Consider the following 14,772-nt stretch of genomic DNA (forward strand, 5'->3'; position numbering starts at 1 on the left):
TCTTTTTACCGTTATAGTCCGAAAAGTCCATTCAGGATAAACTTGACAGTACAGTCGGCAATATATAAGGAACACACTGCTAGAGCAAAGTCATATGAATCCACCAATTCACCAAACTGTACAACACACACTCACACACACACATAAAGTGAACTTCAGGCTCTGCTCAGCGAACACATGCAGCGATTGTAACTTTGCATTGAATGTCGCAGTCCTCCAATTACTGTTCATTAGCCGCAGGCTCAGGCATGCATGGCTTTCCCAATTACCTGGCATTGGTAAAACAGGCTATGATTACAGTAATCTCTGAGCTCATCTGAACCGCAACGAGGCAGAGGCCAAGTCATAAAAGTTAAAAAGCCATCTGTAATCACTATAATTTCAACAATGACCCTGTTACAGACATTAGTAGAAAGGCTTTATATAAATTTACCTGTCAGAAGTATTGCAGTGTTTTAGCGGTGACTGCTGGATTTGACTAGCGGTGTTACCGAACACCTGTCGGGCAGGAACATTCGATCTTCGAACCTCGCAAAATTCATCGAAAGGCTGGAATACACAACTTTACAAATCTGAACATATTTTAAAACACTACTGCAGGCATCATACACTTGCCTTCTTTGTAAATGGTTACAGAGAAAAGCTGGGCATCATATAATAAATGACTGAGGATCACATTCCAATCTCATGCAGAAATATGCACCTCATACACCGCACGATTATCTGTGAAATCTGTCAACTCCAACTGCTCATCATCTGTAGACTGGCTCTGATTTTTGCCAACTAGTGTCGACTCGGGTCAAAAGTCATGTGGTGTATGGGGTTTTCAAGACCACGGAAGAGTCTAGAGAAAAAACTGTAATGAATAAATAAATAAGACTGAAATAAAATAATTAAATGAGACTAAAATAAGTAAATAAATATGACTTAAATAAATAAATACATACATACAAAAAAAAATCATTTTTACAAATACATTAAATAAATTAAATTTGCTTAAAATAAATGCATTTTTTCTGATGAATATAAATTGAAATTATTTTTAAAATATATCTATATTTATTTTTTACAGCAATCGATAGAAAAGACAAGACAAGAGGAGAAAAAAGGATGAGGAAAATGCTGCCGATCACTCAATGTAATCTACAGTTTACACATTAAAAAATACAGAAATGAATGCCTAAAATATATTCATACCTTGAATAAATTCAAGTATAAAGCAGATTTAAAACATTTTAATACATAAAACATTATATATAATCTACTTCAGTAAAAAAAAAAAAAAATATATATATATATATATATATATATATATATATATATATATGTGTGTGTGTGTGTAACCCCTCCTATTCGGACCGGCCACTCTAAGCGGGGCTTGAACCCGGGTCCGCCGGCATGAGAGTCGGATGCTCTAACAAGGAGGCTAAAGGCTGCAACCCCTAGCGTCAGTCACTAGAGCGTCTCTTGACATCAGAGGAGTGAGGTTTACTCGTACAGCAACTACTAGCTGGCCTCCGTTTATATATATATATGATTTTCACAAATATCAAGAGAATACTCACTTCCTACACCAAAAAAAGAGACCATGCTTCCAAATTCAAGTGTTCTTTCTTGCTATTGCTATTGCCATTTTTCCATTACCACGTGTTCTAATAGTAGTTTTTACCAATGATTAATATTTAATAATCGTTTAGTTTTCCAATGTTGAAGGATATATTTCTTAGAATAAAACATTTAACAGTACAGTACTATAATGAGTAGGAATAATAATGTAACTTTTTTTGTGGATAGGAGACTGTGGCATCAAAAAGATTGAAAACTTGTGGTGTAGTGTGTTATAGCCGTAAAGGATCAGTTCACTTTTAAATAAACTTTTGCTGGTAATTTCCTCACCCCCATGTCATCCAAGATGTCCATGTCTTTCTTTCTGAAGTCGAAAAGAAATTAAGGTTTTTGATGAAAACATTCCAGGATTTTTCTCCATATAATGGACTTCAATGGAAGTTTCAGTACAGCTTCAACGGGCTTTAAACAATACCAGACGATGAATAAAGGTCTTATCTAGCCAAACCATCAGTTTCTGCAAGAAACCGAGCAGTATTTATGCTATTATTTTACCTCTTAACAGAGGAACGTGCTCATCTCTGAGCTCAGCCATAACTTCCGCTAAGTGAGGTCAAAATACGAGCCTGGTCATAGATATATCGATCGTAGATGCCTCATTCAATTGATCTGTGCATGCGCTAATGGGGCATCTACGTATATGTATACGTATATGACCATGCTCATATTTTGACCTCACTTAGCGGAAGTTATGGCGGAGCTCAGAGATGATCACGTTTGTCTGATAAGAGGTAAAATAATAGCATAAATACTGCTCGGTTTCTCGCAGAAACTGATGGTTCCGTCAGATAAGACCCTTATTCATCGTCTGGTGTCGTTTAAAGCCCTCTGAAGCTGCACTGAAACTGTCATTTGGACCTCGAACCGTTTGGAGCCCATTGAAGTCCATTATATGGAGAAAAATACTGGAATGTTTTCATCAAAAACCTTAATTTCTTTTCGACTGCAGAAAGAAAGACATGGACATCTTGGATGACATGGGGGTGAGTAAATTATCAGCAAAAGTTTTTTTAAAAGTGAACTAATCCTTTAAGGGTGTGTTCACACTAGACATGTTTGGTTCGATTAAGACGAATCCTGGTGCGATTGCTTTGTTAGTGCGGTTCATTTGAATAAGTGTGAACGCTGCACACCAAACAAGCTTTGAAATATGAACTCAACACAGACCAAAGACATCTAAACTAACCGAAAACACTAGATGCGACCACACTTGGTTTTTCTCATCTTAGGAGTGATCACAGTTGGCATCAGACCAAGAGAAGATTGGTCCAGACCAAGAGAACCGAACTAGTGTGAACACACCTTAAGATGAGGGAATTTGGGGGTTGATCTAAGATGCTAGAAAGTTGGAAGCAAACTCGCTGTGATCAAACCGAACGGCGTCCCGCCACTTCTGTTGTGTTTAGATGGGCATTTGTGTCTAGTCAGGTGGTTTTCGGCAGAGAAATGAAACAACACGTTTCTGATTGATTTGAGTAATTGATATGATCTTCCCTGGGTGGTAATTCGAGTCTGGAGACAGAGTGTGAGGGGAAGAGGAGGCCAAATCGATGCGGCTGAAATGTTCCAGGGTGGTCGACTGAGGTCAGATCAATAACTGTTCTCTCAGCAGCCTGTGTCAATCGATGCTGTTTGAATTCCTCAGCACCTGTTCCCTTCTGCTCGCCGCCGCGCAAGGGCACAATCCGTCCTGTTACCCCCTGGCCCGGGGCGGCCCTGATTGACACCTGCGCTAACGCTAATGGTCATGCTGTGTTTGTTGGCCGGTGCTGCGAGAACGTCGTCCTATAAATCCACACCAGCCAAGGCGTCCAGGAGAAGTGGAAAAGTAAGCTGGCGTTTGCACAAGCTTTGGTGGCCATGCAAATCCAGAGTCTCATTCCCATTCTCACTTTGTTTTATATTTTCTGCTGAGTCGGTTGAATCACTTATTGTGACGAATCGGCCCTCGAGAGCGATTCGTTTCGGGTTTCAACGCTGCCCTACTAAGAAGCTCCTCTTATTTTCTCACTTATTTGCTTCCCTGGCATCAGCAAAATGACTGCGCACATTGCTGATGCATTAGGCCGCCTTGGCAGACCGTGGCCTTTACGTGATGTCGGCATCTCTTCTGAGAGTCGATTGTTCATGCTGGGTCCGCTGAGGGGACTACTAATATTAACCTCTAATTAATAAACCAAACCTTTATTAAAGGCCTGAGAGCTAAATGTGATCTCAGGAGCTTTGGGAGAACAGAGTGTGGCCGTCTAATATGATATAGGCTTATTCAGGCGATGATGGCATGCTAGTCTGAGGGAATCAAAGCGATCTGCATTTTATCAGTGTGTGGTCACTCAGGCTAACAGCGAATATTTTGAGTTGGTAACCCTTCAGACCCCAGTAAGGGTTTATTCATGAACTTCGAAGTTACTGCAGAGGGACTGAATCTGTCATAAGTGTATTGTATGCTTCCCCACGGATGAAAATATTATAACTGTCAGTCAGGGTCAGTTCTTTTCCACATACTGGATGGGGAAAATCCATTTTTTCCTCAGCGGCCTGATGTTTTTCAAGAAAGAAAATATTGGGCAGAATTAATTTGGATTGTGAAAGGATTGATTGGAGGGGTGGGGTTAAAAGGTTTATGAGCTCTTGTGAAAAATAAGTGCACTTAATTTTATTGAATGCACTTATAGTGTACTTTGTGTGCTTTAAAGGGATAGTTCATCCAAAAATGAATTACTCACCCTCGTGTCGTTTCAAACGCGTAACACTGAAATGAAGATCTCTTTGATGAAATCTGAGAGCTTTCTGTCCTTCCATTGACAGCTACACAACTACCACTGTGACACTTCAAAAAGTTCATAAAGAGATCGTAAAACCAATCCATGAAGTGAGCGGTTTAGTCAATTTTTCTGAAGAGACAAGATCACTTATATGATGAACAGATTTAATTTTAGGCTTTTATTCACATCTAAACATTGAACAGAAGCTCAATCAAACCTGATTGATGCTCGAGAACAAACCTCATTGGTTCTTGCTGAAGCTCAAACGTGATGCGTAACACGAGAATGAACCTCATTGGTTCTTGCTGAAGCTCAAACGTGATGCGTAACACGAGAATGAACCTCATTGGTTCTTGCTGAAGCTCAAACGTGATGCGTAACACGAGAATGAACCTCATTGGTTCGTGCTGAAGTTCAAACGTGATGCGTAACACGAGAATGAACCTCATTGGTTCTTGCTGAAGCTCAAACGTGATGCGTAACACGAGAATGAACCTCATTGGTTCTTGCTGAAGCTCAAACGTGATGCGTAACACGAGAATGAACCTCATTGGTTCGTGCTGAAGTTCAAACGTGATTCGTAACACGAAAATGAACCTCATTGGTTCCTATTGAAGCTCAAACGTGATGCGTAACACGAGAATGAACCTCATTGGTTCTTGCTGAACCTCAAACGTGATGCGTAACACGAAAATGAACCTCATTGGTTCTTGCTGAAGCTCAAACGTGATGCGTAACACGAAAATGAAACTCATTGGTTCTTGCTGAAGCTCAAACGTGATGCGTAACACGAGAATGAACCTCATTGGTTCTTGCTGAAGCTCAAATGTGCTGAATTTTTATTTTTGGGTGAACTAACCCTTTAAATAAAATGAATAGGGTTCCCTGTTGTTCCTGTATTCATCCCATGGTTATCCCCTATACCTGCAGTTTATTTATTAGCACTACGAAGTGAACCCTTCCCCACCTGTCCTGAAATGCTTTAATGTTTTCTGTCTCTGAAAACTCTGAATGAGAAATACCTTAGTTTGCAGTGGTGGGTACAGCACGAGAAGAGGCAGGTGTTACAGGCACAGGGTATGTTTAGGAGATGTAGAGGTCAGACAGTCCTCTAGTTCTGGACAGCCTCACTGGACCCTCAAGGTTTCTTCATGAGAGCATGTGCTAGTGAACATATACACCGATCAGGTGAATGAAGTGGATAACACTGATGATCTCTTCATCTCCTGTTAGTGGGTGGGATATATTAGGCAGCAAGTGAGCATTTTGTCCTCAGAGTTGATGTGTTAGAAGCAGGAAAAATGGGTAAGCGTAAGGATTTGAGCGAGTTTGACAAGGACCAAATTGTGATGGTTAGACGACTGGGTCAGAGCATCTCCAAAATACCCAGATACCACAGCGCACCTTCAGGGGTCTAGTGGAGTCCATACCTCGAGGGGTCAGGGCTGTTTTGGCAGCAAAAGACGGACCAACACAATATTAGGAAGGTGGTCATAATGTTATGCCTGATCGGTGTATGTGTGAACACATCTCCCTCCTGTTCAACACCTATAATATCTCTCCTTAACTTGATGACAAACATGCTGGAAAGAGTCGTAAATTATGAGTTCACACAATTATACATGTTTCGAAACTGGTAACGTTTCACAAGTTGTTGAATCTGGATGGGTTCCTGATCTTTTTTTTTTTTTTCAAGTTGGGCAGAACTGAGAGACTTGTGAAGGTAAACATTCTTGTTTTGGCTCTTTCTTGTGGTTGGCGTATGAGGGAAACAGAATACTTACAGTAATTGAGCTCCATTGTGTGTCAGTTTCCTGACGCAAGCACAACGATTGGTCAAGTCACCTTTATTTTTACAGCGCTTTATACAATAGTTTCAAAGCAGCTTCGCAGTAATAAACAGCAGAGTAACAGAATTAGGGATAGTTCACCCAAAAGTTGTTCCAAACCTGTATGAATTTCTTTCTTCTGTTGAACACCAAAGAAGAAATTGGGAAGAATATGGGTAACCAAACAGCTGACTGTGGACCAGTGTTCATTTTGACAGCAAATTTTGATTTAGTTTTAGTCATAGTCTTTTGACTAGTCATTTATTTTTAGTCATATGTTTTAGTCACCTGTTTTTAGTTTTAGTCTAGTTTTAGTCGACTAAAATCTAATGAGTTTAGTTCAATTGTAATGCATTAATTGAGCATTTAAGCATCACATAACTGACTGTTACTTGAATACATGCCAAAACTGACATTTTGACATAACTGTGTTTCTGACCGTTCAAGCGCAAAAATACACAAAAGAGCTCAATTCAAGTCTTTGTTTGTTTTTTAAAAACATCTATATAGTTTTTATAATTTTATATTTCTGTTTTAGTTAGTATATCAGGTTAAAACTTCAAATACGTTTAAGTTTATTCCTTTTTTAGCTAACATTTATTTAATTTCAAGTAATGAATATGCTTTAATGGTTTTAGTTAACTATTATAACCCTGATACTTTTATTGAATAATGTGTCAAATACTTTTCTTATGCTGCGTTCACACCAAACGTGAATAGTGTGTCAAAATCGCGTCTAGTTGGACGCTTGAACATTTTTAATCCATTCGCGCATCCACAGCGAATTGGACGCGCGTATAAATCGAGCTTTTGAATTGAAATAGACGCGCGTTCAAGTCGCTCCAGGAGAAATATGTCATAAAACACCTCTGCCTCTTTTCATTTTCATTAAAAAAATAGATTAAACATTAATAGCCCCACAAATGTGGTCCAGGCAACTCCGACATTATCTTCACTGCATGTATATTTAAATATCCTTAAAAAATAAAGTTATGAAACTTCTCTTTGCCCTCAGTCAAAACGATTTGGCAGACAACAAATGATAGATTCATGACACCAAAGATCAGCCGTTAGATCCACACAAGACGAACCACTACAGGACATCAGAGCCAGCGGCAGACGGCAGAAGGACTGGCCGAGGAAAGGCTGCTCTCGCTGGGGTTAATGAGCGCTGAGCGCCGCTGATCCACTGGATCTCACAACTCCAAAAACGCGAGATAATTTTTTTTTTAAATAGGCGCTCTCTTTATAAATAAACCACAGATTTGAGCTTTAAAGCTACACTGTGTAACTTTTTTAGTTTATTCTTAGCTAAAAATACTTAGTTCTTTCAAAAATATATGTGCTCATTAATGTATATTTACTTCTTTCAAGTAGTAAAGTATTCTCGTAAGTTTATAATATGCCATTGAAAATACTTACGGGCGAGGGGTTTGAATGCGGGTCGCCATGTTGCCCCTCCATCTGGAAAGCACATTAGCCAAAGAGGGACATACCCGTAAATTCAAGATTCGCCTTTCGCGTTTTAACACTCGATGGCAACGTGTCGAATGTGGACGAGATCGAACTGGAAGCCATGTTAATCTTGGACTAAATCGGCCACCGTAGGAGTTAAAACGAAATCGGAATTGAGAGGAACAGAAACTATTATTCACTGGATGGTCATATACCTTTCCACCGATAGATGGGGGAAAATATCACACAGTGTAGCTTTAAACAACTACATTCTCACCTGAAAAAGTCTTAAAACTACATTTTGTGACACAATATTAGTATTTTTAAATTATGCAGGGTTTCTCATCACGTCACTTTACCACGTGACAGCAGCAAGCAGGCTCCTGATTGGTTAACGCGGCGCGAATTGACGCCAAAGTTCAAATTTTTCAACTCGGGCGTCAGACGCAAATTTGCTTCAAACGCGTGAATGCACAAAAAGCACCACTTGCGCATAAAGCGCATATCGCACAAGACGCTCAATTCGCGGAATCGCGTCCATCGCGCCACGCGTCAACGCGCCTTTCCATTGACTTAACATTGAAATCACTCGCTCCTGACGCTCTATTCGCGTTTGGTGTGAACGCAGCATTAAAGCCTTTGCATTAAAGTCCAAAATTCGCATGCAAAATTTTTGCACGTCAAAAAATAACTTCAACCTCACGTTATGTCAATCACGCTTGCACACTGCCTCCGAAACTTTAGTCCGTCAAAAAAAAATTGGAACAGGTTAGATTTTCTGCGTTTTTTGCATCCGTTTTTCCCATCTACAGTGCTCAGATACAATTATTTGTCAACGAAATTAACAACGATGGACCCCATTGACTTCCATAGTATTTTTATCCATACTCAAAGTCAATGGGGTCCATCAACTGTTCTATTACCCATATTTCAGAAAAATAAATTCATAAGGGTTTGGAACAACTTGAGGGTGAGTAAATGATGACAGAATTCCCATTTTTGGGTGAGCTATCCCTTTAAAGGTCCCTTGGCATGAAGTTTTCATTTTATGAGGTATTTCAACATTAATATGAGTTCCCCTAGCCTGAATATTGTCCCCAAGTGAATAGAAATGTTGATCGGTGTAAAACCGAGTTCTGGCTGTCTTTCTCTGCCTTTGAGAAAATGACAGGCCAGACGAGCCAATCCTGAAGTCTCCTCTTATGATGTCCACACAGGAACGGTTTCCTCCCTTTCCTCCACCCAGAGAATCTGGCACGCCCTTGCAAACGCTCGAGAGATCATTGCTTGTGAACGAGTGAATGCTGGCAGTTTCTCAGTGTTTGGATGTACAAATGAAAACAGAAGTCTTTTTTCAGTTCCTTCTGATCTGTGATCAGTGATTTCTTATGTGTAGCTAATTATTTATTATTCGTGCACACGCAGCGGCTTCTCTCTCTCCCGACAGAACAGTGTTTTCGTGTTTTGTATCTTGTGAGTCAGTGTTTTTGTACGTCCTCGTCGCGTCTATCTGTTCTTAAATGTGCATACAGTCGGGAGTTTCTGCTCAACATCGGCAGACTCACATCTCTTTAGAGATAAACCTCACACACGCCGAAGCTCGGGCTGCACTGACCGGTCGGCCTTCAACATCCCCGACCCCCAGTACTGCATCTGGCCCACAGCGGAGGCACCAAACGCAGCGCGAGATTAAGCAGAAGGGGGGTAAGCGTGAGGGTATCCGGCTAGGCTAGCCAGCTTTCCCCACAATAAACTGGATTACATTCGATTACTGCTGTTGTGTCTTTGTTTGCGCTGTGTAAGTTACTCAATGCACGTCACTGACGCTTTTCATATGATAAAAAACATATCTAGAAATAATGCTTTAATCAAACTTACTAACTCGTTCATCTCGCTGTAATGGTACATTGCATGTGTTACAAAGTTGGTAGAATAATGATGAAGAGGGACTCGGCGTGACTGGGACTCGTGTTTATTCAGAACTCTCAGATACAAACACAATAAACTCGCGCTGACTGACAGTGCTCTCACAACTCAGTAGTTACTATAAATAACTTTGTTAGCAATCGCGCTGTCTCCGTGATATCCATTCTTTCGAATCGGTTCTTTTTAGCGAACCGAGCCAGTTCACCAAATCGGACTGAATCGTTCTAAACGGTTTGCGTCTCGAGTCAGCGCTGATCCATAATTTACTAAAGTTTCTAACTTTCTGACATGAGTGACAGTCCCTCCGACTAGAAATAAACAAATAACCTGAAGTATATTCTAGTAACTACAACAGTTCACCCAGAACTGAGACATGCTGAGAGAACTGATGAGAAGTGAACTCAGGTCCATCCGTCTCTCTGGCAGCAGCTCGTGCATCGTAGACCTCGTTAAACCACGCCCCCTCCGCTCATTTCAAATGCAAAGATGTCAGCCAATCACAACAGTGGGCGTTTTTACTGAAGTCTCACAGCAGACACGCCTCTTGAAACAGGGCAGTCAGCCACAGGGCAAACAGCAGTATAGAAAAAAATGCCTTTTATTTCTAAATTATGACATTTTATGATGTAAAAATCATACTAACAATATAAGTACACCTCAGGAAACACTATAAAATAATAGAAAAATGCCATGCCATGGGACCTTTAACTCTTTTCCCGCCATTGGCGGAATTTTCCGTCCTTCTGTCTTAGCACTGTTATATTGTCTAAGTAAGCCAGAGGAAAGGAACCCAAACTCCCTCAGGAGAAACCACGGGCATTAAAAGGGATGGAAGGGTTGTAGATGGGACTGACTTTGGGATGGCGATGGTACATCAAAATCGCACACGTTTTTCTTATCTTTCTGAAAACCTCTTTGTTTGTGTCTCTTTACAGCACATAGTCTGCACCATGGGCCTGAAGTGGTACCCCCATCCGGAAGTCCTGCACTGCATAAAAGGATGCGAGGTAAGACATTCGGACACCCGTCCAAATCCTCTCAAATGGCTCTCTATCCTATATCTTCCCTCCCTCACTGGCGACACTCTTGCCTTGACCTCCATTTGCAGAGGCCCAAGAAGATTCATGAAGATGAAGATGTAGAGGATCTCTACACTAAAGTCAGTACATGTCCAAGTGACTGTGATGTACGGTGCTCTTCCTGTCTTTGTTTTCCCCTCTGTGCTTGTCGATACCTGTCACTCGGCACAATCTGTTTGTAGTACGGATCTCTACAAATGTTCAAGTAATTCTCACCTTCACCATACGTGCTCTTTCTTGTTTGTTAAGAAAGGATCTGCCAATGAAAAGGTTCATGTTGGAATGAGGCCATTAGCTGATGGAAGCCAATTTCCACCACATTATGACTTATGTCTTACATTTGGCTTTTTATCTCAATTATGACTTAGTAGCTCGTCATTTTGACTTAGCATCTTATAATTTCAGCTTTTTATGTCATAATTATGATTTACTTTTTATCATAATTTTGACTTTTTGTCAATTTTGACTACAGTATGTCAATTTTTTATCTCATAATTATGATTTAGTATCTCATAATTTTGACTTTTTATGTCATAATTATGACTCATGACAGAAGTGTTACTTTTGACACTACAGTATGTCATAGTTTTTACTTTTTTATCTCATAATTGACATCTCATCAATTTAACTTAGCTCATAATTCTAATTTAGTATCTAATTTTGACTTAGTATCTCATAATTTACTCTTTTTTATGTCATAATTATGACTTATGACAGAATTGTTACTTTTATCTCATAATTTTGACTACAGTATGTCATAGCTTTTACTTTTTATCTCATAATTATGACTTAGTATCTCATAATTTATACTTTTTATGTCATAATTATGACTTATGACAGAATTGTTACTGTTCATAATTTTAACTTTCTAGTTCAAAATACTAACTAAGGATTTCATAATTTTGACTTTCTAGTTCATAATTCTAACTTTGTATCTCATAATTCTGGATTTTTGTCATAATTATGACCTTATACTATACACTTTTTATCTTATAATTTTGATTTAGCATCATAATTGTGATGTTTTGCCATATGTTGACACTACAGTATGTCATATTGTTTTATCTCATAGTTATGTTAATAATTTAGATTTAATAACACTACAGTATGTCATAATTTTGACCCTTTTAAATAATGATTATGACTTGTTATAATTATGATTTTCTAAAGCATGATTTTTTCTTATGTGCCAGAAATAAGCTAAATTTTGACTTTTTCATGTCATAATTTATGTTTAAATCTCATTATGATTTAGTATCTCATAATTCTGATTTATTATCTCATTAATTTGACTTTTTTGTAATTGACAGTATCTAAATTTTGACTCAATTTTGAATTTTTATGTCATAATTATGACTCGTGACAGAATTGTTACTTTTATATCATAATTTTGACACTACAGTATGTCATAGCTTTTACTTTTTTATCTCATAGTAATGACTTAGTGTCTCATAATTTTGACTTTTTATCTCATAATTGACATATCTCATCAATTTGACTTTCTAGCTCATAATTCTAATTTATCATCTAATATTGACTTAGTATCTCATAATTTACACTTTTTATGTCATAATTATGACTAATGACAGAATTGTTACTTTTTATCTCATAATTTTATCTTTCTAGTTCAAAATACCAACTTAGTATCTCATAATTTTGACTTTCTAGTTTGTAATTATAACTTTGCATCTCATAATTCCGGCTTTTTGTCATAATTATGACTTTATACTTTACACTGTTTATCTCATAATTTTGATTTTTAATTCATAATTGTGATGTTTTGCCATAATGTTGACACTACAGTATGTCATATTGTTTTATCTCATAGTTATGACTTCTTTAAAATGGTGGGTGTTGGAGAAGATGAACCCATGGCCAGACTTATCACACAAGCCTAGAAGCAATGAAGCATTGAATATATTTAGGTTGGGAAATCAGCATCTCTCCATTTCTCATGTTAGGGCTCTGAGTTTCTCTCTCTGTTTTTGTCTCAGCCGTTCATGGGTGACAATTACTGTGACGCCATCAACAACAGGGCCTACTGCAACTACGACGGCGGCGACTGCTGTCATTCCACTGTCAAGACTAAGAAGGTACAGTACATGTCTGCAACGTTTTTCATTTATGCATTTCATGTGTCTGTTATGAATGTATAACATCAATCCATTTAGGGACAAAAGTCACTAGCTATGTTTCCATCCACCTATTTTTATGTGCATAAATAAAAAAATTGCATATGTAAAGGCGGCCAGCTGGAACGAGTAAAATTCACTCCTCTGTTCTCAAGAGACGCTCTAGCGACTAACACTAGGGGTTGCAGCCTTTAGCCTCCTTGTTAGAGCGTCCGACTCTCATGCCGGCGGATCCGGGTTCGAGTCCCGCTTGGAGCGGGTGGTCCGAACAGGAGGGGTTATATTGGTGCCGTGACCGGATGGGAGTGAGGTTTAGGGGGGTGAGTGTAATGGAGGCCAGCTAGTAGTCGCTGTGCGAGTAAACCCCACTCCTCTGATCTCAAGAGACGCTCTAGCGACTGACACTAGAGGTTGCAGCCTTTAGCCTCCTTGTTGGAGCGTCCAACTCTCATGCCGGCGGACCCGGGTTCGAGTCTCGCTTGGAGCGGGTGGTTCAAACAGGAGGGGTTACACAAAAAAAAATTGTTGTGGTGTATACATTTTGTATCTGATAAGAAAACATGCACATGAACTACGATGGGGATCAGTGTTGGGCGTAACGCATTACAAGTAACTTGAGTAACGTAATCAGATTACTTTTTCAAGTAACGCAAGTTACTTTTTCACATTTATTTGACTGACAGCTCTCCTGCCCCCATGTTGAGAGAAATCGAGAGTAAGTGTAGAGGCGTTGTGTGTGAACATAAGGGTTATTGTAGTTCTAGACTAAATTTGAGCATTTATTCATCTCACTTGCATAAAGATTCATTACTCCTCAAAATTAATAAAATCAGTCAAATGCAAAATCAGAGTACTATGCAAACCTCCAATAATTAAATGTTAAATAAAACAAATATTTGTATGCATTTAATCTACCTTTATTGACCAATTTGCAGCTGACCTTTGATGATTCAGTTAAACCATGAGCAAAAGTTACTAGATTTTTTGTTTTCATTGGTAAAAAAAATTTTCTCCTGCGTCCTATTCTTCCATTATCCAGAATGGCAGCACAGCAGAGCTGCGCCCTCTACTGTTAATGTCTGAATTTGTATTTTTACCTCAGCCTGGGGCTTATTATTTCAATTTTGGCATGAAGAGGTCTTTACATTTGCACAAAAATTGAACTTTTTTGTTATAAAAAACAAAAAAAACAAGCCCAGCCCAGGTGAGAAAAGTAACGCAAAAGTAACGGAACACATTACTTTTCTTAAAAAGTAACTAAGTAACTCAATTAGTTACTTTTTAAGGGAGTAACGCAATATTTTAATGCATTACTTTTCAAAGTAAATTTCCCCAACACTGATAGGGACACATTTACCAAATGAATTCCTCAATGTGCATCAAAACAGTCAATTGTATGATATAACTGGATTAACCAGCGCACCGATCTCGTTGCACATCTGAAATGTTGTTTTGGTCGTTGTGAAATTCCTGAGTAAAGTCTGTCATCAAAGTGGTTCTGTATAATTACCTTCCAGAACTCTCTTACACAACTGCGTTCCCAAACAGTAGGTATCCGCCTCTGAAAGCAAGATAACACGGCACAAATCATTTATTATATATGAAAACTCTCATTTTTCTTAGATCTCGCTGGATGGAAACAGTGCTCTATTCGCAAATGTTTCATGTGATATTCCAATTTTGCGCACAAGTTCAATTCACAACTTTGGATGGAAACATAGCTACTGACAAGAATAGGATGCTAGATGTTACCCACTAACCGTCTGACACTTATTGCGCACAAAAACGCCAAACACGTTCTGGCAAGCTCTAATCTGATTGGCTCCCTGTACATAATTTCTTGGACTGGTATTTATCAGTACGTCTGTAAGCAAAGTTGTGTTTACAAAGTATCAGGTTGTTGCGATGACCACTTCTGAGAATCTAATCCCTGGATTTACCAATGTCTGCCAGGTTGGTG

General features: G+C 39.0%; 1 protein-coding gene across 1 annotated transcript in view; it reads left to right on the plus strand.

Moving 5' to 3' along the window:
* Positions 1–14,772, plus strand: part of pappaa (pregnancy-associated plasma protein A, pappalysin 1a) — a gene marked incomplete at its 5' end in the record, with an annotated part of 160,837 nt that overhangs the window by 125,680 nt on the left and 20,385 nt on the right. Inside the window, 2 exons of the mRNA XM_079815957.1 lie at positions 10,537–10,608; positions 12,675–12,773. Of these exons, the coding sequence (XP_079672083.1) occupies positions 10,537–10,608; positions 12,675–12,773 (171 nt within the window). The remainder of the gene's footprint in view (positions 1–10,536; positions 10,609–12,674; positions 12,774–14,772) is intronic.

This window comes from Gobio gobio, assembly GCF_949357685.1.
Source record: "Gobio gobio genome assembly, chromosome: 4".
Taxonomy (NCBI): domain Eukaryota; kingdom Metazoa; phylum Chordata; class Actinopteri; order Cypriniformes; family Gobionidae; genus Gobio; species Gobio gobio.